Source organism: Vicia villosa, linkage group LG2, assembly GCF_029867415.1.
Source record: "Vicia villosa cultivar HV-30 ecotype Madison, WI linkage group LG2, Vvil1.0, whole genome shotgun sequence".
In the NCBI taxonomy this organism is placed as follows: domain Eukaryota; kingdom Viridiplantae; phylum Streptophyta; class Magnoliopsida; order Fabales; family Fabaceae; genus Vicia; species Vicia villosa.
Genome location: NC_081181.1, coordinates 196,735,889 through 196,763,531, shown reverse-complemented (window position 1 = coordinate 196,763,531; position 27,643 = coordinate 196,735,889). Strand labels below are relative to the sequence as shown.

Sequence of the window (27,643 nt, the reverse complement as noted above, 5' to 3'; positions counted from 1 at the left end):
TTAACAAAAGATCTAATTTAAGTGGATGCGACGATTGCAAGATCGACCAAAGATATTTTAAGGATGTTACAACATTCTGAACCACCTATTTGTAATGAAATGTTAAATTTATGTTAACAGCCATCTATATAATTTTAAGTATTTTGATGTTAATTTATGTTATTTTTTCAACATTATGCCATTGTTTTTGGTTATTTCTGGTTTGACCTAACAGATCATATTATGGAGATGCATCTCCGAAAAACTCACAGAGTATTGAAGGGTTGTTACAGGGACGCATCTCTGGACTCAATCTAATGTTGATACGGAAACTGCAAAACTGCATCTCTGAACTAATTTTTTTAACAAAATAAGGATGTCTCAGCACTTTGAGTTGACAGATGTGTGAAAATATTACGTCTAGAGATGCATCTCCGGATTCGAGGAACAGTTGTGACTTTTCACCGTAGTATAGAAGCACCCAGTTAGATGGGATGAGTATTGCCCTTCGATTGTTTCAAGAAAATACTAAAGCCCATTTAAACGAATGTTCATTTCCAACAAATATGTGAATTTCAGTCATGCTGAATTCTGATTACCATAAAATAAATCAAAATGTTGAAAGCATCCTGGTTTAACTAAAGAAATTTTAACTAACTATGAATGATTTCAAAATCGTTTATGAAAGCTAAAGAATACAATTTGGACAAAAAATATAATTGAAGAAAATAAATGGACATGATTAGGTCCAACTCTTCAAAAACAGAAATTCTCTTTACATGTAAACAAAATTCTTCGACCCAACAGGTGTTTCCGTCACCTCCTTAGTTTTTACTATGTTAGTCTTCCTCAGTATACTGTCCTAACTCCTAAGTTTTAAAAAGTTACCATTTCCCTGCTGAAACTCCAACTAGTCTAAACTTTAAGAGTAAATGACAAAAGAATGCTACCTTGCCAAGTATACTTGTAAGAAGACTCAAAAAAGAGGCAGTCCAGTACACCATGCACTCAGTATTGTAGGGTTTGAAGATGGTTGGATGTACATGATCTTAACTGCATGAGCAGAAACTATTTCTGTAACTAGATCCTCGGACAACAGTCACAGGGAAGGAATCTTATCTTTGCACCAGGGTTCACCCTCTGTACACTTGTAAGACTATGATGGCAATAATGTTAATAAATGGTATCTACCTTCAATTGGCTGTTCGAGCTATATGCTACTCTCCCGTTATGTCAAAACTTCAAAGACTCTTCTGTAGAAAAGAACATAGGCAGCGGAAGACTTTATCTTCTCCTTGCTGATGGGATAAACACGGCTATCATCAAAGTCATACCATTGATCACCACCATGCTACATTAAATACAAGAGCAGAAGGAAATGAGAAAGAACATTAACAGTTTCTTAAAGGACTTTTAAAATAATTTCATGCAGAATATAGTTATGTCAAAAAACATATATGAACAACTTTTTGGTGAAAAGGCCCATGGATAGATTGAGTCCATACAGTAAAGGCAAAAGTAAAGAAAATTGTCATATTCTCAAACAGTTCTTAATGCTTCCGGGACTTCAGTATGTTCCATTGATTTCTCAGTCATAACCCAAATGACATGCTTAAAAATGAAGAGGAAAAATATTTAAAAAATGAACAGCACTTACATGTACAAATGCGGTATAATGGCCACCCCCCATGCTTCCAAAATGGTTACTCACAGCATAAAGTGTGTAATTATAAGATTTCTGGTTCCCATGGGTAATATAAGCTGACAGATCAAGGTTATCCACAGGGAAGTCAACAAATGTCTCCAACTTGTTTTTCATGAATCGGCTATATTGAAACCTCTTGAGATGAATGACCAAAATTTCAGGAAGTCTCCAAAGATCTAACTTCTTACTGGCCTGACGATGGTCTTTACAGCCAGGACAATACCTAACAATGCAGAAAACTACGCCTTAGATACTAGTAAGACTGAAAGATGAATAACTGAAAGATGAATAATTAACAGATAAGAGGGTGGGCATGTTCCAAGTGTTAGACCCTAATATATAGAACAGTTAGGCTATGTATGGGAGTTTGGAGGGGAAGGAAGGCTTTCGAAAACGAATTTTTAAAAAAATATTTGACATTTTTAAAAAAAATGATTTTGTATAAAATGATAAAAGAGTGTATATCATTACTATATTTTTAATTTTCCGAATACTATAACAACATAAAAGATATTTTGAAAATTTATGTAAGCCCTCCTTCAATACAAATTTTGAGTTCCCTCATATTAGGGGGTTTTTGGTGTTATGAATAAAAGCAAACCCTTTAAAACCCTCCTAACCAAAATCATTCAATTCTTCCCACTCAATCCTTCTATTTTTTCAAAGCCCTCCCCTCCCTTCCACTCCAAACTCCCAAACATAGCCTTATGGGTTGAATACATAAATGTTGTGCTTATGTGTATTTGAAAGTAAAATTATTTGCCAAAGCTTGAATGTATAGTTATCCAATTTAAATTATTCCCTATATAAAAAAAGAGTAACAGACATGCCAATCAAAGTACTTCTCTTTATATTATAAATAAACAAAGTAACTAACCACATGTCTTCTGGGCCAAGAGGTTCTTCTTGTAAGAATGCTTCAAGACACTTATATAGAGAAACTGGTTCTTGAGGTCTCTTTGCTAAAAAACCAGACTTGCAAACCTCAGGCAACGAATTACAGAGTTGTGTGTCATATTTTTTAGTCTGTTTTTCTGACCAACATACAAGCACGTGCAGCAGGTTTAACTCTCCAGTTATTGTAAATGGTTCGTCCATTAATATTTTGGAATTCTTGACAGTCCCCTTATCATCTGTTAGGAAAAACTCCATTCCTATATCTGAAGGTGTATCTAACCCATTTACATTGGGATCTGAAGGTGTATCTAATCCATTTACATTGGGATCTGCAACCCCTTCCATTTCTGCAACTTCAGTTCTCTCAGGCACAGCACAATTTTCTAAGGTCACTTCAATTGAATCTTGTAATGGATGGAACCACTTCAGATACAAATTGCGGAGATCAGATCCTTTTACAATATTGCAAAGACTAGCCACAACAGGAATTCCAAACGCCTTCCAATTTGCTGCCGATTTCCCGTAGATGTATTGCCTGACAAAATTATATCAAACACAATTTTTATAAGGCAAGAAAATAACAAGTGACCATAAAGTAGTCCATGTAAAGCATTTTTGTGAATGTAAGCTCGTATAGTCAACAGTTATGCTTTTTAACCTAGTCTCTGGGGATGATTGCTGAGTTAAATATAATAACATACCTGCTGAATGCAGCATGCTATAGTGATTATAAGTCGAAAAAATTTCATGAAACAACTCAGCTTACAAATGACCCCATATCTTTTATTTCTTTTCAGTATTCTAAAAGTTGTCATGCTTGACCGTATTTTCTGCCTAAATGTTTTAGAACCTCAATATAAGAAAGAATAGGAGGGAGTGCAGAACCTCAAGGCCGTGTATGAAAGACATGAAAAGCAAAACTGAAAAAAACTGTTTCCGATGAACTGACATTGCAATATGCAATTTTGAAAATCAGATCAATTAGAGATCAAACTAAAATTACAAAAACAAAAAAACAGGTTTGAAACTATTAAAATTATACTAAAACATGCTAACTTTGAGTAACATCATAAATTAAGTCTTCCGGATACTACAAGCTTTTGAATATAATTAATTAATTAACGGGCATTCAACCATCATTCTGGAATTCAATATCTGAATCAGAATGCTATCTAATAAACTCCTTTCAAGTAAACTTCTTCAATGTTTAAATGCTAACTAATTTGGAGAATAATATGTGTAAGTCCAGGACTACTTGCATTCAGGGATTCTTCTATGGAAGTTTTAATTCAGATTTTTTTGGTGCAGCTGTTTGACTTTTGCAGGCAACTTAATTTCATTGAAAGCAAGATATCTCAATAGGTAAGAATTAGATAAACCTACATTGCATGAAGTTAATCATAACGAAAAAGCAACAACACTAACAATTTGACCATTAAACAGTGTCTAGATAAAATATATATATATATATATATATATATATATATATATATATATATATATATATATATATATATATATATATATATATATATATATATATATATATATATATATATATATATATATTTAATAGGCAGTGTCTAGATAAAATAATAAATAAACTGGTTAAGGCCATCTCAAATTTTTTTTCTCCAATGTTTTGTTGACATTGATCAAAGTCAGGTGATAGTCAATGTGTTTGAGATCTTTTTTTTTGTAAATCAACTACCAGTTAAAAGGTTTCGCTGTCACCACTACTTTTTCAGAAAAGTTGTTTGTAATTTTTGTTCAACCATTATAGTCTAAGACTGATTTTGAGTGTTCAAGAGAAACTAGCTCATAACACTCAACAGTCTACTGATATCACCCAAAAAAAAAAAAAAAACAGGTCACTCTTTCCTGATTTAAATTACTCTAATCATCAGACACATATTGACTTACTCCTCCATCCGCTGATTAATAAAGACGGCCAGGGGAGCATCCCTAGTATCTTTCGGAAACCGGTAAGCTACTAGTTTATCAGCATCTCTGATCAATGATAATGAGTCAGCTGGATCTTCAAGGAAGCGTATGATACAGTTGTTGTATACCTGTATCAGAGCCGAGCTTCAGACATCATAGGTTTATACAAGATTGAAATGTATCAATAAAGAAACTCAAAGTACCGAGGAACAGAGTTCAAATTCGAGTTTAAACAATTAATTAGAATATGTATACCTCAGCTACTAATAAGGTCTCATCAGGCCCCAAAGAGCAAGCGATGCTAAGAGCACGCGTAAGATCTTCAAATTTTCCATGTTTTGGAACAGAAATTGTATATGGTGATAATTGAGGTGTTCCATCACCAATTTTACTAACAACAGTTAAAGTCATTGTCCGCATTGTTGCTGAAGGTAGAGGTAATGACAAGTACATGAATGGATCAAATGTCACAGAGACCTTCTTACAAACAGGACAAACTAATGTTGATTTATATTGGCCCTGCATAAAATGATGAATATGATCCACAAGGTAAAGAGAGTTACCATTAGGAAGAATATGTAACCAAAATATTTCACATGGACATAATAATAAAGAAAGCGAAGTTCATCTCAAATAAATGTTTAGAAAAAATGAAAAAGCAGTAGTGACTGGAAAGGAGCACAGAGCACTCTGTCAAGAGTTAAAAAAAATTAGCATGTTGTTTTATTATTCTAACTCCTAAAAAAAACTGCTATCATAAATTACCATCCATTTTAGATTCCATAAGCTGTCGAGATTAAAAGACCATGTAAAAGTATCAGCAACCAGCATCAAATGCATATTTTCAAAAGTATTATGAATTGTTATCGTAATACCCTTGATAATTTATGAAAGACTCAATGGTCATTCTTCAATTTTCCCACCCACCTATCACATAAACCCATTACTCTTGCTAGAGTTATCCCAGCACACAGACACTCACAAATGTTTTTGAAAGCAATTCAATTGTATTATATGATATCTAACACAACACATGTGATGTGAAACTTTAAATGAATTGTTCAGAAACTTGGAATGAATGGTCAGACCTACCTAAATAATACAATGTCTGTGTATGTTATTAGAATTTTTAGATTGACAATAATCAAGCTGTAATTCATGAACTTCTGAATTTGGCATGACAGACAGATATAAGAAGCCATTACTCATAATTACAGCCAATTATTTAAAAATTTAAACTCTTTAAGTAACAGATTTAATAAATTTGTAAATGTCCAAGAAAATCATGAATGTGCTTTATAAGTGTTGGAATTAGTAACTTGTTAAAATTCCTAGACTGTACAGATTAATGCTAATAAATTAAGCACGAATTAATGGATTTTATTTGCAACACCAGTAGTAATGCAAGGTCATGTTATCTTAGTTAGACACGCAAAATTACAAGTTCTATATGGTTTCAGTTGTTGAAAAGAATAAGAGGAGAATAATTCTTTGATTGTGTAAAATATACAGGGAATTTCTCTCTTCAATAGAGAGAGAATTAGAATCCTAGATTAATCACACAGATCCTAACATAGTTACATTGACGATAAAAGACTCCCAAAAAATATATTAGCTAAAGAAGGAAACACAGTAAAAATGGTATAATATTCCAATTTATATTCTGATTCTGCAACATTAGCCATATAATCCTAGGGTTACTGTGTGTTATTTTTTTTACTGTGCTCTTCCAGTGAGCTTCCTTTTCCATTAGTACCAACTGTGTTCAGCCAGCTGCACCAGTTCCTGTCGGATCCAACACTGTCGGCAAGCATGACGGTGCTTTCCTTGCCGCCACCATGCACCGTCACTGTTCAGGTGCATTTTGTCCAGTTTGAGAAGGAGTGCTAATCAATTAGGCATTCAATTTATTTATTTGTAACATCGTTGTCTGAGTTGAGTTAGGAACACAATTACAAATTATTATAATAAGTTTCTATAACAAACTGCTAGCTATCAAGTATCAACCATGAAATTATGAGGTTCCTCACATCATGTATGTGTTATAGTGAAGTAAAAAAATGCATAAAATGAGATGAGTACATACTTGGCACACATCAACAATGACTGAATCATTGCGAGCCAGATGATAATGCCAATATTCATCAGCAACTTCTTCATCTGGTCGACCATCTCCATCCTTGGCTTCAACATAAGGCTTGCATTTAACACGATTCAAATCTTCATGAAGTCCGTCCAATAAAAAAGCAAGAAGCTCCTGTTGAGAAAAATGCACATATTGTACACAACGTAAGGGTACATGGAACATGAACCGTAAAAAAAGACAAAGACTTAAGACATAGAGAGAAAGAGCCAAATGCACTAACTTGCGAATCATGCTGATTAAACCCACTAAACTGAGGTGCAAATCTAGCAAGCTTTGATTTGAACATCCTTGGTGCCACAGGACTTGCACCAGGTGCCCATAACTTCCTAAGTAAATCTCCAAAAGCCGACGCTATCTCACCCTGGCAAAGAAGCATATGTAGAGAAAGGAATATTTAGTGAAAAATATCATAAGCAAAGAAGTGCCTCAGCCACAAAATTCTTGAGACATCAAACTAATTGATTGAGTGATGAATAAATTGATCACATACATTCATGCCCAATGGGTTATCAGGATTGATTTCTCTACCATAATCTTCCAGAAAATAGTCAACAAGCTTTGGTGTATGTGCCAAACACTGAAGGGCACTGTTCATGAAGCAAGTATTTCCTAGGTTCTGTAATCCAGTTAATCCCAAGGAACCAGCTTCACCAGGGCCTAGAGAGAAGGTCAAAGCACCCACACGCATACAATCAGAACTCAAACTGTCAGCAGTACCATTCATCTTCATCGAAGCACTGCCAGAAAAACTTGCCATCTCATCTTTTTTCCCTTCCCTACATCTCATTGAGTCTGACAACCCATAAACTTGTAACTCTAGAAGAGTCTGTACATATTGTTCATAGTTAAAATTAGTTTGGCAAATAAAGCAATCCAATTATAGCCAATAACTCTCAAAAGGTAATGTCATTATAGTAAATTTTAATAAAAACCATAAAGAGACACACAACACAAGACAAGTAAACAGAATTAAAAACAATAACATACAAAAACTCACAGAAATTTGAGTTATCATCACTTTATTCATACAGGAAACACAATAAGCTAGATTCGAATACACTGTTGCATCCACAAACCTAATATAAAAGGTCAGTTCTCGCTACAGATTGACACTTAAAAATAAAGCAGGAATACAAAATGCTACAATTTAACATTGAGAACTACTAATACAAAACTTGAGAGGAAAAAACACAAACAATATTTTGTTGTATAAGGAAAATATGAAGGAAACAAATAGCTTCTAAAAAAAACTACAGTAAACATTTGTCCAAAATCTAAACTATATTTTATCACATGTAAATAAATAAGAGCTGTAAGACTTTAATATTGCATCTCACACATTAACTGATTACTAAATAACGTTTGATAATCGCATGCAAATATCACACAATATAGAAATATCCAATTAACACAGTCATGCTCATAATAAAGTTTCTACATAGCTAAGTCCTGTGTAATAATTACTATAGGGAGAAGAAACAGTGCTTGTTGTGTACAATCAGATCTGCGTTGTGACCTGATGCAGTTCTTTTTCTATAAATTTTTCATAAAATAAATAAAAAAAAAAAAAAAAGCTACCAAGTACTTGAAATTTTTAATCTACAAAAAACTAATCTAACACTGAATGCTAAATCATCAAAGGGACGTGGAACATAATAGATGCCTGTCACTGATGTCGGGAAAAGGGAAAGGTTTGTAATCAAATATTGACCTGTGAAGTTAAGTTACAAAGACAAGCATGAACAAAAAAATATTAATCAAAACCTAATACCGCATACCTCCTGATCAGACTGCCTTCGACAGTCTGTGGGCACAAGATTTTCGTCATCATTAAAAAGCAAGGTTATGTGACCAGAAAAGTCCCAAATGCGTAACTGTACAATAATAAGTTAAAAAATTGTCAAATTATTGCAGTAAAAGTTGAATTGTCCACACTCCACACACAAGCACACATAAGTAAAACTGTAAAATGTAAATATGATATTGCATTACCATCTCTGAATCCACGCTGAACATTTTGCAGGCTCTTTTATAAAGCTCAACTGTATTGTCCTAAAAAGAATGGAATAAGTTTGAAGAGCTGATTAGAACTTGAAAAATAAGAATAATAATAATAACAACAACAAAGTTCTATCCATCTATGTGGGGTCGATCAGCTATATGGATCAAACGAAGCCATAATGTTCTACACCATCTGTCTCAAATTAGGTGTCTTCTTTGAGTGCTACACATTTTTTAAAATAGTGATTACTTGTGTTGATTTCAATAATAAAACGATTATTTACTAAAATAGTCTCATTAATAATAGGTAATAGAGTAATTATATGAATTAAAATACAATAAATAAGGATAAGTTAATGGAAAAAATAATAATATACATTGAATTGGTATTTCAAAAGGACAAATAATTTTAGCCAAATAAAAATGGAAAAGAGGATACCTATTGTAAGACGGAGGGAGTATCAAATATCATATTTTCGTTCAACTCATTAATCTCTAGGTCTATCTTAATAGTTTCTCTTATAGTTTTTCTAAGTCTTCCTCTGCCTCTACTTATTTGACTATCCTCTATTTGATCTACTTTTCTTACTACATAATTTATAGATCTTCTCTCAACATGCTCAAACCCCCTAAGCTGAGTTACAACCATCTTAACCATCTTTTCAATGATAGGTGCTACCCCAACTGAATTCATGATTTCTTCGTGGTGTGAACTTTAAGCACTTATGCTGAATCAAATTATCCCATAGTGTAGATACACTTCTATTGTGTTTCGCATTGTGCTCAAAAACTCTAGGTCTTAGCCTCATCCAAACACAATGTGGCACCTAACCCAGCCAGGCATGTACAATAGAAATGTATGTTAAATATGTCCTGCCTGAAATCTTTTCTTTAATGAATACAAAACAACAACAGTTAAAGAGAACATGTAACTTATGTCTTATGTATCTAATATCTCAGATCCCATTATTCCATGAAAAAATATACCTAAAAAATGCTACCTAATAAAATTGCTTCCCACTACATCATGGCAGCAATCATGCTAAAAAAAATTGAAAGGGGGAGGGAACAATAACTAAGAGAAAGAGACACGCGCACACACACATACCTTTTTGCTTATTCTTACTTCAAAGGAATTCGTTTCCCTCTGAACAGAAAGCCTGAGTTGTAACGGATATACATCTCCAATATCATTGTCGGTTGCTGAAAAGCCCTTTTCATCTTTCATTGCGTTTTTCGAGTCGCTGTGCCTAAATAGAAAATCAAAGCATGTGATAATGAAGATATAAGTACAAAACAAACTAAATATCATGGATTTGCGAAAACTTTTATCGGCAGCATCAAGAAGCATGAACCATTTCTTATTGTGAATCAACATTAAAAAAAACACATGCTAAAAGAGCAATAAATATAAACCTCTGATCCACTTATTAAGAAACACATTATTTGCTACTTGGACTTCTAAATAGGAAGTAAAACAAAGACAAATATGCTAGTTTAATTATTCACAAACTCAAAAATTGTAATACGTCCTGAAGTTATGAATTGATTTCATCAAATTTATATATAAAATCTATGTTGTTAATCCCAGATAGTGTCCCATAGCATTGACCCCCTAAAATGCTATAGCGGAAAGCGGGATAGCCGCTATTGCAAAGACTACCCCAATCATCGTACAAAGTAAACATAAATACTCAAAAATAGAAAAATGCACAAAATTAAAGAGGCCATCATACTTAACAATTAAAGAGCCTAAAGTATTGAACTTAAACAGAGAAGAACAAAACAGGACTGGACTTACATCAGAAGGATTCGAATTGATATTTAAAAAAGACAGCAGTTTAAAAAAATTGAAATTTCCGCCCCGAAACCCCAATAGTGGATACGATACCGTTTTAGGGCCACATTATCATTACAATTAGCAGCCGCAATAATGCTATTGCAAACGGCGGTTCGCAGGCCAAAAGTGTCACGTCGAACTCTACCACCACTATGCTATCCCGCTATAGTGCGCACTACTGACAACTTAGATATAACTAACATGCTGGCTGTTTTAAAATTCGAGAGTTATATGAATTATATATACGGCATGCAGTACCATCAGGTATTAATGGTCAAATGAGCGATTTCTATACAAAATTGGAGAGTAAACTAGCATCGAAGAATAAATAAGCAATATATTCAGCAATCAACACAAAAAATAATCGTTCCACTAGCCTTCTCACCCATAACATCTGTCCCAAAAAAATAATTCTTTTGCTACAGAAACAGAGATATTATTTACGTGAAAAAGCTGGACCATAAATATGAAAGGCTGGGAGAATTTCAAACAACACAAAGTACCAATCCAGCTAGCTAAATGACACAAAGTTATGATATCCTAAGTTCAAACCACGTATTGAATAGCTAGGAGAATTTCACATTGCACAAAGTACCAATCTAGCAAGCTAAATCATGCATAGTTATGAGATCCTAAGTCCAAACCATATATTAAAATCAAAATGCTGCATCAGAGAACATGCTAACTTGAACCTAATGCAATTCAACTTTATATTTCTATCTTTACTCACACAAGAATCGGATATTTAAACAACAGGAGGTGATAGGGGGTGAGAGTTCCTCTATACCACTCACCACTTGAGTGCCTGCAACCACATATCCCCGGATACCAAAGCAAAATCCCGCCCAGACACGCCAACTTCACCATTCTCCAGAATGTGCCTGGATTCTTCCTCTCTCTGAAGATTAAACACAAGATCTGAGTTGAAGATGTTATTAATGATCTTCATTGGACCATAGGATGAACCAGGCGAAGACGCATACACAATTCCCTTCTTCTTATCCAAATCCACAGGCATTGCATCTTGAGAATCCTTCCACCACCTGAAACAACAAACATCCATTGACGCATTTCCCACATTCAATCAATTTCTTCCAACCAATTCACACAAGCTCAGATCAAATCAAAATCAAAGCAAACAACGAAAGTAAAATCATTAAATTAAAAGCATAGACATAACGAAATTGAATTGAGTCCGTTTAAATCTGTATGAACCCTAACGAACAATGTAATAAGTGTTGAATATTTCAATAATTACCTATCGATACAAACCAACAGAAAATCGAAATTGAGTCACAGATTTGGAAAAGGAAAGTAAAAGAGAATTGAATGAAATAAAATTGAAGTGAGAAAGAAGAATTAGTGGAAAATTGAAAGGGAAAAGACCTTTGAGGAACGAAATAGACTCGTTGGTCCTTGTTAGAGTCTGGTCCTTGAGTGTTATCTGAACAATCTTCGGAACCACACTCCATTTTCGAGATTTCGAATTCGTTCCGAGAAAAATGCAGAATGTTATTTCAACATTCAAGAGAGAGAAAGAATGAAGGATTTGCAGAGAAAAAGAAAGAAACGAGTAACACAAGTGTGGAGATTTTTTTTCTGTGAATGAGGAATTATGCAATGCAATGGAAGGAGAGGAAGAATATACTACGATACTATACTATCATGCGTTTTGGAGATTTAATTACAACTCATTTTCTTCACCTTAAAAATCAAGAATACTTTATTTGGGAAATTCTTTTATTTCATATTTTGATTGAATATTTTCCTTTTTAATAAAAAAAAGAATTTGATTGAATACAATGTATGAAAATCAAATAAATAATCTTATTTAATCAACAGATCCAATCTAAAGAATATTCTGAATTAAACCATTATATAAGGTATTTGTTTTCAAATGCTTTATTAATAAATTTTAATGAATTAAATTGAAATACACTCACAGTGTACAAAAATTTTACACTGATAGTAAATTATAATCATTAAATTCTTATAAATTCATGATTTTTTCTTTAATCAATTATAAAATATTATTTATAAGTAGTTCTAATGAATGTAAAATCTTTTAAATTGAATCTGGATAACAATTATTCTTTATTCTAATTATTATATTTTTTATTGTAGTTTACGTGTTTATGATATATTTTTTAATCATTATATATTATTTTCTATAATAATATTTTTTTAATTATTATATAATATAATTTTTGTATTTTAGCATATGCAATAATTTTAATTGTTTATAAAATATACTTTTTTATTGTTTAATATAAATTTATATTGATATAATTTGGACTAAATCGAATTGGTTTTGTTTAAATTTTATTTTTAAAAAATTATAAAATTGAACAAAGGCAACTGATAAACAAAATATATTAACAATTATTTTTTATTATATAGTATTATTTTTGTATTGTAGCATATGTATTTATTTTAAGAGATTAATTGATATGCATGTCAGTGAAAAAATTACAGTATCAATACATTATAATCATTCAAATGTCTTACTTTAATAAAAAATTAAAATAAAAGTCAAATATTTAAAATAAGTTATCGATTATGATTAATTGATGTATTTCAGTTAAATATTTATTAAGTGTTTATAAAATATATATTATTTTTAAAAAATTTAATTTTGATTGTTTAATATAAATTTATATTGATATAATTTTGACCAAAACAATTTTTTATCGGTTTGGTTTAAATTTCCATTTTAAGTCAAACTTATTAATAATAAATTTTTTTATATTTATGATTTTAAGTTAGGTACCAATATCTTTAATATAAATTGTATCTTTAGTACAAATTGTATGTTAATTTTTATTTATTTTAAAGTAAAATAAAATAAAAAGTAATATGGTATTAAATGCCATTCGAATAAACTCAAACTAAATGTTTGAATTCATTTATTAAATTCTAATTTATAGATACTTATATTTTATTCTTTTAAAAATTAAACCTTCTAAATAGTGATATCATATTCTTTAAAAATTAAACACTAACTTCTACATACAGATATTTTATTCTTTAAAAATTAAACCTAACTTCTAAATACTGATGAATACAAATAACCATGGAATCATAGAAAAATAGAAATTCTTAAATAGATGAGCATTTAACGATTGATGCTCTTTAATTGTCATTACATTTTGAACCAAAACCCACATCTAGTGTGCATTGCAAAGATGTTTCCCAAAATAGTACATATTGTGTATAGTGTGGATAGGAAGGATGACAACGAGTCGGGTTGGGTGCGGGTTTCGCACCATCCAAATCTGCATCCGAAATTGACACCCGAACCTGAATCTAAAGGGTGTTCGGGTCGCAAAATAACACTCACGCCCACAACCGTGGAGTTCAGGTTTATTCACCCAAATCCGAACCCACGGCAAAATATAATATTCTTACACCTTTCGGGTTTCAGTTGCAGGTTTCACACTACCCAAACCTGCACCCGTAATATCGGGTGAACCCGAACCCAAACTCAGTCTACTCCGGTTCGGGCGCGGATGGGCCCCGTATATTTGGCTCTGCTTGCCATCCCTAGTGGATAGTTTAATAGATATTTATGGAAAAAAACAAATAGACATTTAAATACCCGTTTATTAATGGATATGGATGAGTTTAATTTCCCACAGATATCCATATCCGTTAATAAATTATAAAAATGACTTAAATAATATTAGTTTGTTATACTCTATCTTTTTCATCTTCTAAAAAACTAGTTTTCTCATATATATATATATATATATATATATATATATATATATATATATATATATATATATTTCAAGTTTTAAGAAAACATATATATTCTATACAAATTTTATTGTCCATTTCATATATTAGCTTATTCTATACTCATACCTCACTTCAACAATTCCACTGTCCAACCAACAAATATTACTCTTTTCCTATCCTACTAGTGTCATCATTTATACTCCTCTATCGTCATCTCTTTCATCATAACTCACAATCACAATATCATTTTTTTTTTTGTTAAAAATGATATGTATGGGATATTACGCTTTGGTGAAAATGAAGGAAATTAATTTGATAAAATTTTATTGTTAAAATAAGAGAGATTTGTATGAATGTTATGTGATAATAAGGTCTTGTGTCTTTAAAAGAAACTGAAAATATTTTTTTCAAAATATTATTTTAGAAAAATATTGTTATCCATGGATATCTGTAAATATTCGTGGATACCTTAAAACCCGCGGATTACCGGTTTAGCGAATATCCGCACGGATATGGGTGAATATGGATATCATATTTATCCAAGGGGGAAGACACATATATCATACTACCCGCCTCCATGGTTATCCATTTACATTGTGCATAACATAGATGTTCTAAAATATATGTTTTCTAGATTACGATACAAACCACCTAATAACGAGAATTACTTAGTCATTCACCTTGAAATATCCTCTTATGACCTCATTTTCTTAACACAAGGTTCCTCATCAACTACAAATGGCGCAATCGAAGTTGAACCAGGCCCAACATTATTTTTTAGATTTCCAAACAGATTTCAATCCATCACTACTCCTCTTAGGTTTATGTGTTTCTTCTTCTTAACTTCTTTGACAATTTGTTTCTTCTTCTCAACTTCTTTGACAACTTGTTTCTTATTCTCAACTACTTTGACAGCTAATTTCTTCTTCTCAACTGCTTTGGCAACTTGTTTCTTCTTCTCAACTACTTTGGCAGCTTGCTTCTTCTTCTCAACTGCTTATTTCTTCATGTCAGTTTCTACCTGCTTAGTTTGTGTCTGCTCAGTTTGTACCTTCTCAACTATTTTTCATTGTCACTATCATCAGTGTCTGAACTTTCCAATTCTTCCTTATCATATGTCACATCTTAACTTACATCATTATTGTTATTCCTCTTTGAACTAGATCCCAAAACACTAGCATAAACAAACATATTCACCTTTATTGAGGAGTTCATATTTTTTGAACTTTTGAAACCCATAAACTAGATCTATAAGGCTTCCCATTGAACTCAACCCAAGTACCAGGAATCGATCTTTCCACCTCAACTTGAAATCCTTCCTCTCTTTCCCAAGTTCTTTCTTCTTTGCTATCATTCAACCTTATTCCTCCATCATCATTATCATTGGTATCAACATCATTAGATTCACTGAATTCATCAACATTAGGCTTCAACACCTTGCCTCCCATGTCTTCAACATTATGTTCTACCCATTATGTCCATCAACGTATGTGTCAAGTTTGTGATTAATAATTCCTTCAACTTGTACATCATCAACAAAATGGATAAATCCTTCATCAAGTTCTGGCATCTTTCTCCAAAGTTTAAATCCATTATAACCCCAGCCTTTAACTAAGCTAACTGCCACGAAAAAACTCAATTTATCATAGTCTTGCCCTTTTATAATTGTTTCACTCCCTCCCCTATAAAATATGTGCTTTTCATGAACAAAGTTTCCCCCATGGTGAAATATCACACTGAATAACCTCATTTCTGCAACTAAAGATATACCCAAAAGTTAAGGAAAAAACAACAATTTACCCACACTGTGAAACCCTAAATTTGAAAAACTAAAGTTATTGAAAAAATGGAAATGGGACCACTAAAATTTTGGAGATGTTATTAAAATCCTACCTTTTTTGTAACACCAATGTCGCACTATAAGACGAAACATAAACATGCAACATGTTTTCATTCAAGATACCAATGTGACAAATAAAGATGAAGGATTACAGACAACACATTTAGGGTTCAAAGAGGGATTTTAGTTAAATGATATGTTTTTTGATTGGGGGAATTTGTGTCATTATACTAATTGAAATACACATATGGAATAAAGCTTAAATAGAAAATATAAAAAAATAGCATCGCTTCAGCTTTTTTGATGAGTTGGCCTGATGGAGGTCAAAAGTGAGATAATCTTCAAGTGTTAGGGGATTTCATCAAACTTTTTTTATAGAGGGATTTTTCGAAAATTGCCTATATGACAAGGGAAAATAAACATTACACTAACATTAGTCTATAAGAAAGAACATCCTTAGCACCATCTTTAAACAAAATATTAATTGAAGCTGAAATAATTTTTCTAAAAAGTACTCATCTCGTCCATTAGTTAATCCTTTGTTGGCTAACACATTCGCACTCTTATTTGTTTCTTTGTAAGTGTGGACCACAACAACTTTTTCATGCCAGTCCATGAGTTTGTAAATTTGTTTGATCAAGGAATGGCCATTTGTTGTCTTTGTCGAACCACTTTCTAGCATGTTCACTACAAACATAGAGTCCACATTCAAATCCACAAATCTCAATCCTAGTCATTTCGTCATCTTTAATCCTTCAAACACACCCCACAGTTCAGCCTTAATCGCACTACACATTTCAATAAACTTTAAAAATCCCCCATGCATATGCTTGATTTTCTCGAAGGATGCCTCCGCAGCCAACTACCTTATTTTCCTTGCACACCCTATTCATATTGAGTTTAACCCAATTATTCACAAGAGGTTTCGATTCTATTGATATCATAGTTTTTCCGCCATCCAAAGTTATCAATCTCATAATCTTTCATCAATATAGTCATGAATTTTCCCTAATTCATAGGCCTCTCATACGAGTTATTATACTCCTCTTTGTTATGCCAACTCCAAAGACTATGACACCTAATATCCTCTACAGTCACTAAAGGACACGGTTACGAAGTCAATGAGTCATGGACCTTATGGTGCTAATCAAATGGTGCAGATTTATCATGCTATAAACAATGTAAAGTAGTATAACATATCAATAATTGAGATCAACCTGGAGTCACTATTTGATGGCAGGAAATCCTTTTTTCAAATAAACACAACATGGTTACAACAAATGGTAGATCAAGGGCCATAAAGAAAAATAATTTATCAATTGAAGAAAGATGAAAACTTTATGTACAACGACATGGATTTTTGAAAAATGAAAATGACATAAATTTGAAGAATAATGAAGAAGAAAACAAACAAAAAGAGAATAACTAGAAAGTATAAAATTTAAATAACCATGCATTTAATACACCATACTTCAAACATCTTTTTATAGATATTATCATTACGGTTTTTGGAAATCGAAACTCTTTTAGTGTTGTGTGTGAGTGATTAGACGTGTTTGGTGAATTCTCTTTGCCTTCCAAAACGTAATTTTCTTTATGGGAATAAGTACCCTCTTCCTTTTTCTGATTCTTTCTTTCCCCAATAATAGTTTAACTATTTCACTCTTCTGCGTTTGATTTCCTCAATTGCAAAGTTAGTGCACTACAAACAAGAAATCACATAAAAATATTCACAAATCTCAAAAAAATATTCCATCTTCTTGGATGCAAATTTAGTCCCTTACTCTTAAGAAAGGATGGTAAAAGTATTGCCCAATTGGTTTATAATATATAAATGAAGTTCCTGAATAATCTATGTGTACTTGAGGACGAAGGGCAGCTAACCCTAAGTCCACAATCAGTCCATCAATGTGTATTTGAAAATTTTATACTTCTCTAACATATTCACATAAAAAAATAATGGGTGAGTATAAGGGATGTCCCTGACTACCCACTCTTCAGGTCCAAAGCTTATTCCACCATATAATGCTGAAATTTAAACATCATAAATCCTATAGAGAATTCTTTATATTTTTTATAAATCCACATTACTATATCAGCTTCATCCCTTAGGCAACACATAGGATGATGTAACCATCATATACGTTTAATTTGTCTACATTATATGCTCCACAACCACTCATTCTATTATAAGAAGTAAGCAAACATTAAATTCATAACATGTAAAAGTTGTTAGAAATTCAAGGGTCATAAATAACCATTAGCGGAGGTGATAATTCAAGCATACAAAATTAAACTAGCCAATATCTTCTGTAGTCATTCATCAATGCATTTTGATAAACGTTCTTCCATGTTTGTACTCAAGCATTTCTTCGATTTGATTTAATTATTTTTATGTTTTAATATGTTTTTATATTTTATTTTATTTTTAGCTTTATTTAATTTTCGCACTTTATTTTTCAGCTTTAGCAGTCTGCACGGAAACGATCATAACTGGAGTTTCGGGAGTCCGATTGAGGCGTTCTAATAATCGTCGAAAAGCTAAGAGAGAGAGAGAGAGAGAGCTACGACTTTCATGTTGGAGTCAAAGTCAGATTCGGAGCCTATAATTCCCAGATTTGCGTTTGAAGCTGCAACACTTTATATTTTCAGTTTCGGGTCGCTAGTAGTGGGCCTGGGTTTTGTTTTTGACCCAATTGGGTTGTAAACCAGTTGGGTTTGTTTTTCCTTTAGACCCGAGGCAGCCGAAATATTGTTCATCGTTTTTACTATTCAGGAAAATACACTATTCACGAATTTGAGAGCTTGTACGTTTGATCATGAAGAACTAATTCCTAGAGGTTAACCTGCTGTAAACGGTTTCCGCCGATACTTTGAGGTTCTTATATTTTCCAGTTAATCTATTTCCTTTCAATTCTGATCTTTGATATGTTGTTTGCTTAATTCGATATTATCCAAGGTTAGATTGATTTACTTCGATGGTTGCATGTTCCTATACTTTAATTGCGTTTGCTTAATCCGCGTATGTTTGTCGTGTTTGCTTAATTCATGATTGCTATATCTAATCCGTTTGCTTAATTCGGGAATTAGGAACATACATCACATAATATCAATTGCGCTTGTATAATTATTTTTATAATCGAAAAGGGAATAGAATCCGCTTGTGAGTTGGAAATTATTTGGATCGATGATAAGTTAGGAAGCCAAAACAGTAGATTAATCGTTTCAGCTTATTTTGATATTCACTTATTTTCACTATTTTGTTTAATCGAAATCTAAAACAAACCCCCTAAATCGATTTACCTTTGGTTAACAATCAACGAGAATCCTTGTGAGACGATATCTAAGTTACAGTTACCGTCGTTACTACAGTTTACAAAAATAACTCGTTTTTGATCCGCGCGCGACAGCGGATCAGTCATTGATGGAAACGGTCACAAAGTCAACGGGTTATGGACCTCACAATGCTAATCAAATGGCGCGGATTTAGCATGCTATGAACAAATTAAAAGTAGTCTAACATATCTAATAATTGAGATAAACATGGAGTCCCTGTGTGATGGCCGGAAATCCATTTCTCAAATAAACACAATAAAGATACAAAAATGATAGATCAAGTGGCATAAGGAAAAAGAATTTATCAATTGAAGAAAGATGAATTTTTTTTTTACAATGACATTAAGTTATGCAAAATAAAAATGACATAAATTTGAAGATGATGAAGAAGAAATGAAAGAAAAAGAATAATTAAAAAGTATAAAATACAAAGAACCAAACACTTAATGCACCATATTTCAAAGTCTTTTCATATATATATCGTCAGTACGATTTTTGGAAATCGAGACTCTTTGAGTGTTGTGTGTGAGTGATTAGACGTGTTTGGTCAATCCCCTTTACCTCCCAGGACATAATTTTCTTTATGGGAATAAGTACCCTCTTCCTTTTTCTAAGTCATCATTTTCTAAGTTTAATTGTTTCTCTCTTCTGCGTTTCATTTTCTTCAACTACAAAGTTAGTACATTATGAACAAGGAATCCAAAAAACAAAATCACAGGTCTCAAAAGGATATTCCATCTTATTGTAAGCAAAGTTAATCCCCCACTCCCATGAAAGGATGGTAAAAGTATAGTCTAAGTGGTTTATAATATATAAATAGAGTCCCCAAATAATCTATGTGTACTTGAGGACGAATGAGAGCTTACCCTAAATCCAAAATTGGTCCATTAAGGAATATTTCTCAAACTTTGCACATCTCTAACATATTCACATAAAAAAGAATGGGTAAGTATGAGGGATGTCCCTAATTACCCACCCTTCAGGTGCAGAGCTTATTCCACCCTCATATGTTGAAATTCAAACATCAAAAACCTAATAGAGCAATTCTTAAAAAAAAAATTATAAATCCACATTACTATATCACCTTCATTCCTTAGATTTAAGGGTGACGTATAAGGTGCTACCACCATCATTTAGGCAAAAATATATATCACGTGTTAAATTTATCGGTACTCAAGGCGGTGGCACCACTCATTGTAGTAGAACAAATCAAAAAACATATAATTCATAACATTTAAAAGATGTTAGAAATACATGTGGCTACAAAAATCACTATTATAGCTGATGATTCAAGCATACACAAATAAACATGACAAAGTTACAAGGATTTATATATCAAGTGTCGTGAATAAAAGAACTTATCAATTGAAGAAAAATGAATGTTCGATGTACAATTAAATTATGTGGACAACAAATAGAATACAAATAGTAGCCTTCATGGATTAGCGTTAGTGGTGAAGATTTAAATCTTAAGAATGTGTTTTTCAAAGACTCATATTCGAGTCATGTTAGGTACAAACAACTTTTATGTTGGACTATATTCTTACAGAACTTTACTTAAACTCTAAATGGAACTCTCGCAAGTGGATGATTTAATTGATTCTTTTAATTTATTTAGTCAAAAACCCTGATACCAATATTTTTTAAAATAAATATAAATAAAATTTATGCTAAATGAAAATCGCCCAAACATGAAGAAATGAAAAGAAAAACAGAATATTTTTATAATTAAAATAAAATATTGAAAATATACAGGTTAGTCATTATTTATTTATATTTTAAAATAAAATATATTTTTTATCTATTTTTCTGCGCAGTAAATAATTTATAATATTTCAGAATATTTGTTGAATTTTAAAAATTATATTATAATTTATATACTTAAATATGATAAGTAATCAATTTTTTTAATATAACATTTGATTAAAAAATATCTAAATATAAGTTCATTTTTAAATTAGAATAAAGGTTTATTACATTTTTTATATAAGTGTAAGATAAGCATAAAGGAAGTGGTGTAGTGCTTTTGAAAGAATTATTTTCTTTTGAATAAAAAAGTGTATAGTTTGAAAGTGGAAAAGGAGGAGACATAGAAAAGATGGGGGCGCTGAAACATCACGTGAAGACAACAAGAACTCCGACAGGCACATAGTCAACACGGAATGCTCGTTTGGGGCCCACCGTCAAACACGCTCGCTTCTGATTCGGTCTCTTTTCGTACGCAGTGTTTTCGCCGTCGGTGCCGCCTGCACAATTATCATTAATAAATTTAAAAAGAATAATTATTTTATTATTCTTTTTAACCAACACGCAATGCAGCAATAGAAAAAAAAAACGAATGAGTCATTATCGAAAGAAACGAATACACGAGGACTCTCTTTCTTCTTTCGGTGGACCAAGTCGCATATTTCGCCGTAGGATTTAAACTTATCATTGAGATTCACGAAAAAATCAACACGAATCACGATAATAATCACTTTATTCTCAACCGTTCAGATCAATTACCCACGTTTCTCATCATCATGAACTTCAAAAAGCCCTTTTCTTCTGTTTTCTACTTTGAGATTTTTTTCATCAAGCCAAATTGAGCTTAGCCATTAAAAATTTTGTGATACTAAAAATTGTAATGGAATGAAGTGGAGCCCATAGTGTAACCAAAACATTAATTAAATATATTCAAAAAGAAGAAACCATACAAAGTTACGTTCGTTAGAGAAAAACCTAATTAAGATTGCAACGGCGGCCACATTCACATGCCAGTAATTGTCTAATCTCCACCGCCAAATCCAATAACAGCTCACCAAATACATAAAAACAAATCTCAACTGTACCTTAAAAAAGGGAAAGACTACCTAGTGGATAACGTTAGATAAATGCTAAAATCAATTAAAAAACAACTGTTTTTGTTCTTTCAAATCTGTGTTCCCCACTTTCATCAAACAAAGGGAAAAAAAAACTAGAGAATGAATTCTACTAATAAATTAAAAATGCTATCATATCATATAGTAATTAAATATAGTAATTAAGTAGTAAAATTTCATTTTATGATTCAAGATTAATTGCAGAAACAACCATGAGATACTACTAATAAGTTCTCAGTTGCAAAAAGAAAACCATAAAAGTTGAATCTTTCAGTTATATTTACAAAGCGTGCTCGTTATCATCAACAACAAATCAGAGCACCGTGTCAGCAACACACTTTGCGTTCTTTCTCTCTCCGTTAACTATGTTTCTCGAGAGTGATTCCGTTCATCAAAATGGGTACTTGAAAAAAAAACTAAAAATTTATGCTTATGATTCCTCAAAACAGAGCCAGATCAAGCAACTTCAGGTGGAGGAGGAACGTTAAGGTCAAGATCCAGGAGTCTCTGACGTGGCACACGCTCGTAACCAACAACAGAAGAAGAATCAGAATCACTCTGCACGGCGGCGCGTCGGAAATCGGTTACAGGACGGTCAAACCCGCAAATCTCACGACGGCCAATACTAAGGCTGGTCTCAGCGCGAGCGAAAGCGTCGAAAAACAAAACAGGACGCGCAACGGGGAACGCCACGGTAACACCGGAACCGCCGGAGAATGGTGTGAGAGACAGATCAAGCGGCGGCGGTGACGGTGACTCGAGAGTGCTACTCTGACTCGGGCTGCGTGTCGTGTTGTTAACATTCATATTCACAATCTCCATCGGTGTAGGGAAATTGGTCTTCGCTTTCGCGCCGCGAAACTCGCGTGCTGCAGCGTCATAAGCACGCGCCGCTTCTTCAGCGGTGTCGAATGTTCCAAGCCAGACACGTGTCTTCTTGCCTGGGTCACGGATCTCGGCGGCGTAACGACCCCAGGGACGCTTCCGGACGCCTCTGAAACGGATCTCTTTTGGGGTTGACGGGTTGGGGCCGGAAAGTGCGGTGGCCACTCTGTTGTCTCTGGGAGCCATTGGTGTGAAAAATTGAAAAAGTTTTTTTTGGTTAATGGGAGACAGATAGAAAAGTGGGAGCACTAAGCGTTTATTTGGAAATGTGAAACTGAGACATTGTCTGAGGGAAACAAGGGGGAGTTTAAGGTGGTTTTATAGGATGGAATGAAGAGAGAGAAACTACAGCGCGTGCGTGTGTGCGTGACTGCGTGGTTAGAGAGTTTAAAGCTACGCTCCTTTATGGCGATTGTGATTTACACATACGTGGATTCCCTAACACGAATGAATGAACCACTTTTGTTGTGGGTGCTGCTTGTTTGCCAATTCTCTTTAGTTAGACATTATACCTGTCTCGTCTCTCGAGACTTGATTATCCTTATTCCATTTTATCCTTAATTACGTTTAAATGAGCGTGTTTAAATTTTTATCTTGGTGATAATTGAATAAAATTATTTTTTAATTGTGCTTTGAATTAGTGGTTGTTTTATGTGTTTGAATGTTTAAAATTTGTTGTTTCTAGTAGTGGTTGATGCGTTCTAACTTATGAGCATTTAAACTTTTTATGTTTTTTTTTCTAGCTCTATTTTCGACCTTGGAAGGTTTAATAAATTCTGACTTTTAAAAAATTAATAATTGATTTCCCTCTTTATGCTAATGTTAAATATAAAATTAATTCAATAAATTTATAATTTATAATTTTTAAAATTTATATGACAAATCAAGTGATGCAATTATTATGGAAGTTATAAAGCACTATTGTTATGTTTAATATTAGAAATAGTTGACGATTGAGTGGAATATCATTCAAAAATTAAAGAGTGAAGTTCTGATACGATAAAACATAGTTGATCACTGTCTTATTAGATTCGACGGAGAGAAATTAATATAAGGTCAAAATTATGTGTTTCGAGCTTGATTGAGGTTGTATTTTATTCCTTTGTGTTTTGCTTGTATTTTGCATCAAAGTATGGGCCGTGAGAGTGGCTCAGAATAGTTGCATCCTAAACCTTTGCTCTCGCTTGCAGGAAAGGGCTTTTGTCGTGTGGGTTCCCAGTTTGGCCCTTGGTTGTAGGGGGTGAGATACATATGAGGTCAATAGCATTGGGATCATGCACATTGAATATCTTTCGTGTAACTTGCAATTCCTTAGTAGGGAGTTGTAACATGTGACTTTAGGACTGTCAATAATGATGTCTCTTCATCTAAGGGTACTTAAACATTAGAAAAAATTTGATGGGAGATCATGATTATTGGTGGTGTAATCACATTTCCCATGCATGATGTTAAGGATTTAAAGATTGCTTGAAAGATATATATGGGTTTTAGGGTAATTATCCCTTTTTTCGCCCTTTGAAAACTTCAAGAGCACTTTCTCTATTCTCTGTAGTTTCCCTTTGTCTTCGTCGAGAGTCTCCTATCGAGAATTACTTCGATGTCTTCACATCATCCTCTCAAGCGAACATTGCTCAATGCGAATCATTAAATTCATGTCTTTCAGAGTAACTATTTGAAGGCATTTTCTCTTGTATACTTATCTTACTTTTATACGGTTTCTTAAAAAGGTGGTGATGAAGGACTAAAGGGAAGTAACTTCAGTTGATGGTGGTAGTACAATTGATAGCCTCGCTCCTAGGGAGGTTCTTAGAGGTTTTTCCTTTCTTTCCTTGTCCTTGATGAACATCATTGGTCTACATGATTTCAAATAGAAGTGTAAGGCTCATACCTTTACTAAAGTGCATAGTCATGCATTTAGTTGCGATCTGTGTGAGGTGAGGTGGTTGGAATACCCCAATCTTGTTCTCATGCTCAAGGTCTTTTTTATGTGAATTAACTCTAAAATGGACAACTCTGGCCTATGAACACAAAATGTGACAGGAGTTAAGTTAGTTGTGTGGATAGATCAAGAAAAGTTGGATGTTGTGTTTGTATTTCCTAGCAAGGGTAGTCAGACCATACTTTTATTGAGGTGGGTCACATTTTAGACTAAGAAGTATTTTCCCACGAAGTAGATAAAATGATGTGCACTAAATTTGAGAGTTGTATTATTCCTCTTCATGAATGTTTGTTTTATTTAATATGATTTTCCTTTCCTTTCAACGATTTTGAGGTAGGTGCCTTGAATCATTTGGTGATCTCCCTTCATAATTACATCTGGTGAGTTAGGCTTATATCAAAATATTTTAGTATTGGTGCGAGTATAGAGAAATGTGTCGACCTTGACATGGGGTCAATGTTTGCTCTCCCTTAGGCAAGATCAGAAGATGTTTAAGTTCTACTTTGACAGTATAAGGAATTTTAAAGACCTATGTTACTTGATCTCTCCTTTTACTGAGGTGGCCCATGCAAATATGTGCAATATTTAACATGGAGAGTCTCCCAAAAGTAAGGATAAGTTCTCAAAGTTCTAGCGTCATAGTGTTAGGTGCCAAATTGTGTTAATATTTAGTTTAATTAATGGCACCTTTCGACCGTTTTTATCGTATATTCGTACAATTCCCTGAAGTTTTAGATAATTATTTATAGTTTATAATTTTAAGCTTTCTTTTAATGATAATATGTGTTTTAGTTGTGATTTTGTAGGTTTTAGCCATTTTTGGGAAGTTTGGAGCTTGTTTTGACCTTGATAAGAGAGTGCTGGGCAGAAGTATGCGCGCGTCGCGCGGAGATGTGGGCGCGTTGCGCCCTGGGCAAGATATTTTGGAGCTTCAAAGCAGAGAGTTGCGCGCGTCGCGCGCATTGGCGGTTTATATTTCTTAAGTGTAATGGCGCGAAGCGCGCTGGAGGGCGCGAAGCGCGCTGGAGGGCGCGACGCGCCCTGGACAGAAAACTGTTTTACTATATAAAGAGTAATTCTGATTTTTGGAAAGGGACTTGACATTCTTAAGAGCTCATAAACCCTAAACACTGTAGCAAACTAAGAGTTGAAGATTAGAAGCCTTGATCGTCGATTAATCGCCTTTGATGCTTGTTGATCTTCATCCTTTACTTCTTGAGCAAGCTACCATTCTCATGGATAGCTAAATCTCTTTTGTATCAAGATAAGATGTAATCTTCCTAGCTTTTTGTATGTTTTCTTGTGAATATATTATGTATGAACATGTGATGATCAATATAGATGGTTTAGTTTGTTAAGTAAAGATTTTCTTTGGTATAAGTGTTTGAGACATCAATATTTGTATCTAGATCTAACTTAATCATCTATCAAACTATAAATTGCAGACATGGATTTAGTGTTTGATGTTTACTTAGTATCGGTTTTAAAACGTTATTTGTATTGTTTAAAAGATGGAGAAATCGTCGGTTAAACAATACGGTAAATCTAACTATATCATTGCGGACACGGATGATATAGGCGTCGATACGTAATTATGTTGATCGTTACCAAGTTCATATACGTATATTTATAAGGAAACATACAAATTTAGGTCGATGAATTCAAATCTTGATACATTTTCTTTAACTTAGAACTTTCATTACTTTACTCTTTGCTACTAAAAGTGTTTAATGATCTTTTGCAAACCCAAACTTAAAGTAACATTAACTCACGACAAAATAGGCTATAGAACGGCGGTGATATCGCAATAATCCCTGTGGATACGATATAAACGAAAAGTACACCACAATACTATTTCAACAAAATGGCGCCGTTGCCGGGGATTGTTGTTTAGATATTGCAAGCATTGCAATAGTTTGTTTTGTATTGAGTCTTATAAGTAATTTCTTGTTTCAAAAATTATATTCCTTGTGTTTGTTAATTTGCTTGGTTAGTTTTTCAGATTACAGTTTATGCGAGGACGTATACCTGCAGATCAACTCCTTTTTGATCCTGAGATTGAGAGGACTGCTCGTAGAGAGAATAGCAAAACTCGTAGGAGGAGACAACTAGCTAGGGAAAGAAGACAACAACAAGAAGCATCTTCTTCTTCAACTCCGGTTGAAAACTTGGTTGAGGAAGAAATGGCTGCGGATCCTCCACCTCGAGGGCCTTGTGTTAATAGCCCTCGACTCAATGCACAATTTGCTCGTGATCAGGCCAATGGAAGAAACTCCGAAATAAAGACGGGGTTACTTCAATTGTTATACCAAAATCCGTTCACAGGGGCAGATCACGAGGATCCATTTACTCATCTGACAAAGTTCTATGAGATCGCCGGAACCATTGGTGCTCCGGAAGCCGAAGAAGAACAGGTGTTCAGGAGACTCTTTCCTCATTCCTTAATTGGAAAAGCTAAGGAATGGTACCTTGATCAACCAAATAATGTCATGACAAATTGGAACGAGTTAGAAGAGAAGTTCTTGGACC

At 33.3% G+C, this 27,643-nt stretch overlaps 2 protein-coding genes across 3 annotated transcripts; both read right to left on the bottom strand.

Annotated features, from left to right (window-relative positions):
- Window positions 1-643: 643 nt before the first annotated feature.
- Window positions 644-12,200, bottom strand: LOC131653485 (ubiquitin carboxyl-terminal hydrolase 8). 2 transcript variants are annotated; one of them, XM_058923640.1, is made up of 14 exons: window positions 11,899-12,200; window positions 11,307-11,555; window positions 9,781-9,922; window positions 8,664-8,723; window positions 8,450-8,545; window positions 7,162-7,497; window positions 6,892-7,032; window positions 6,612-6,782; window positions 4,781-5,044; window positions 4,505-4,653; window positions 2,562-3,116; window positions 1,637-1,907; window positions 1,171-1,330; window positions 644-1,032 (listed from the first exon to the last, which is right to left on the bottom strand). In XM_058923640.1, the coding sequence occupies exons 1-13, from the start codon at window positions 11,982-11,984 to the stop codon at window positions 1,208-1,210; spliced, it is 2,643 nt and encodes an 880-aa protein (XP_058779623.1). In that variant the 5' UTR covers window positions 11,985-12,200; the 3' UTR covers window positions 644-1,032; window positions 1,171-1,207. The 2 variants fall into 2 exon arrangements, with proteins under 2 accessions (XP_058779623.1, XP_058779622.1); XM_058923639.1 differs by having other exon boundaries at window positions 644-1,330.
- Window positions 12,201-22,443: 10,243 nt separating this feature from the next.
- On the bottom strand, window positions 22,444-23,490 carry LOC131653484 (ethylene-responsive transcription factor 4-like). Its single transcript, XM_058923638.1, has one exon. The coding sequence runs from the start codon at window positions 23,359-23,361 to the stop codon at window positions 22,747-22,749; it is 615 nt and encodes a 204-aa protein (XP_058779621.1). The 5' UTR covers window positions 23,362-23,490; the 3' UTR covers window positions 22,444-22,746.
- Between the last annotated feature and the right edge of the window lie 4,153 nt (window positions 23,491-27,643).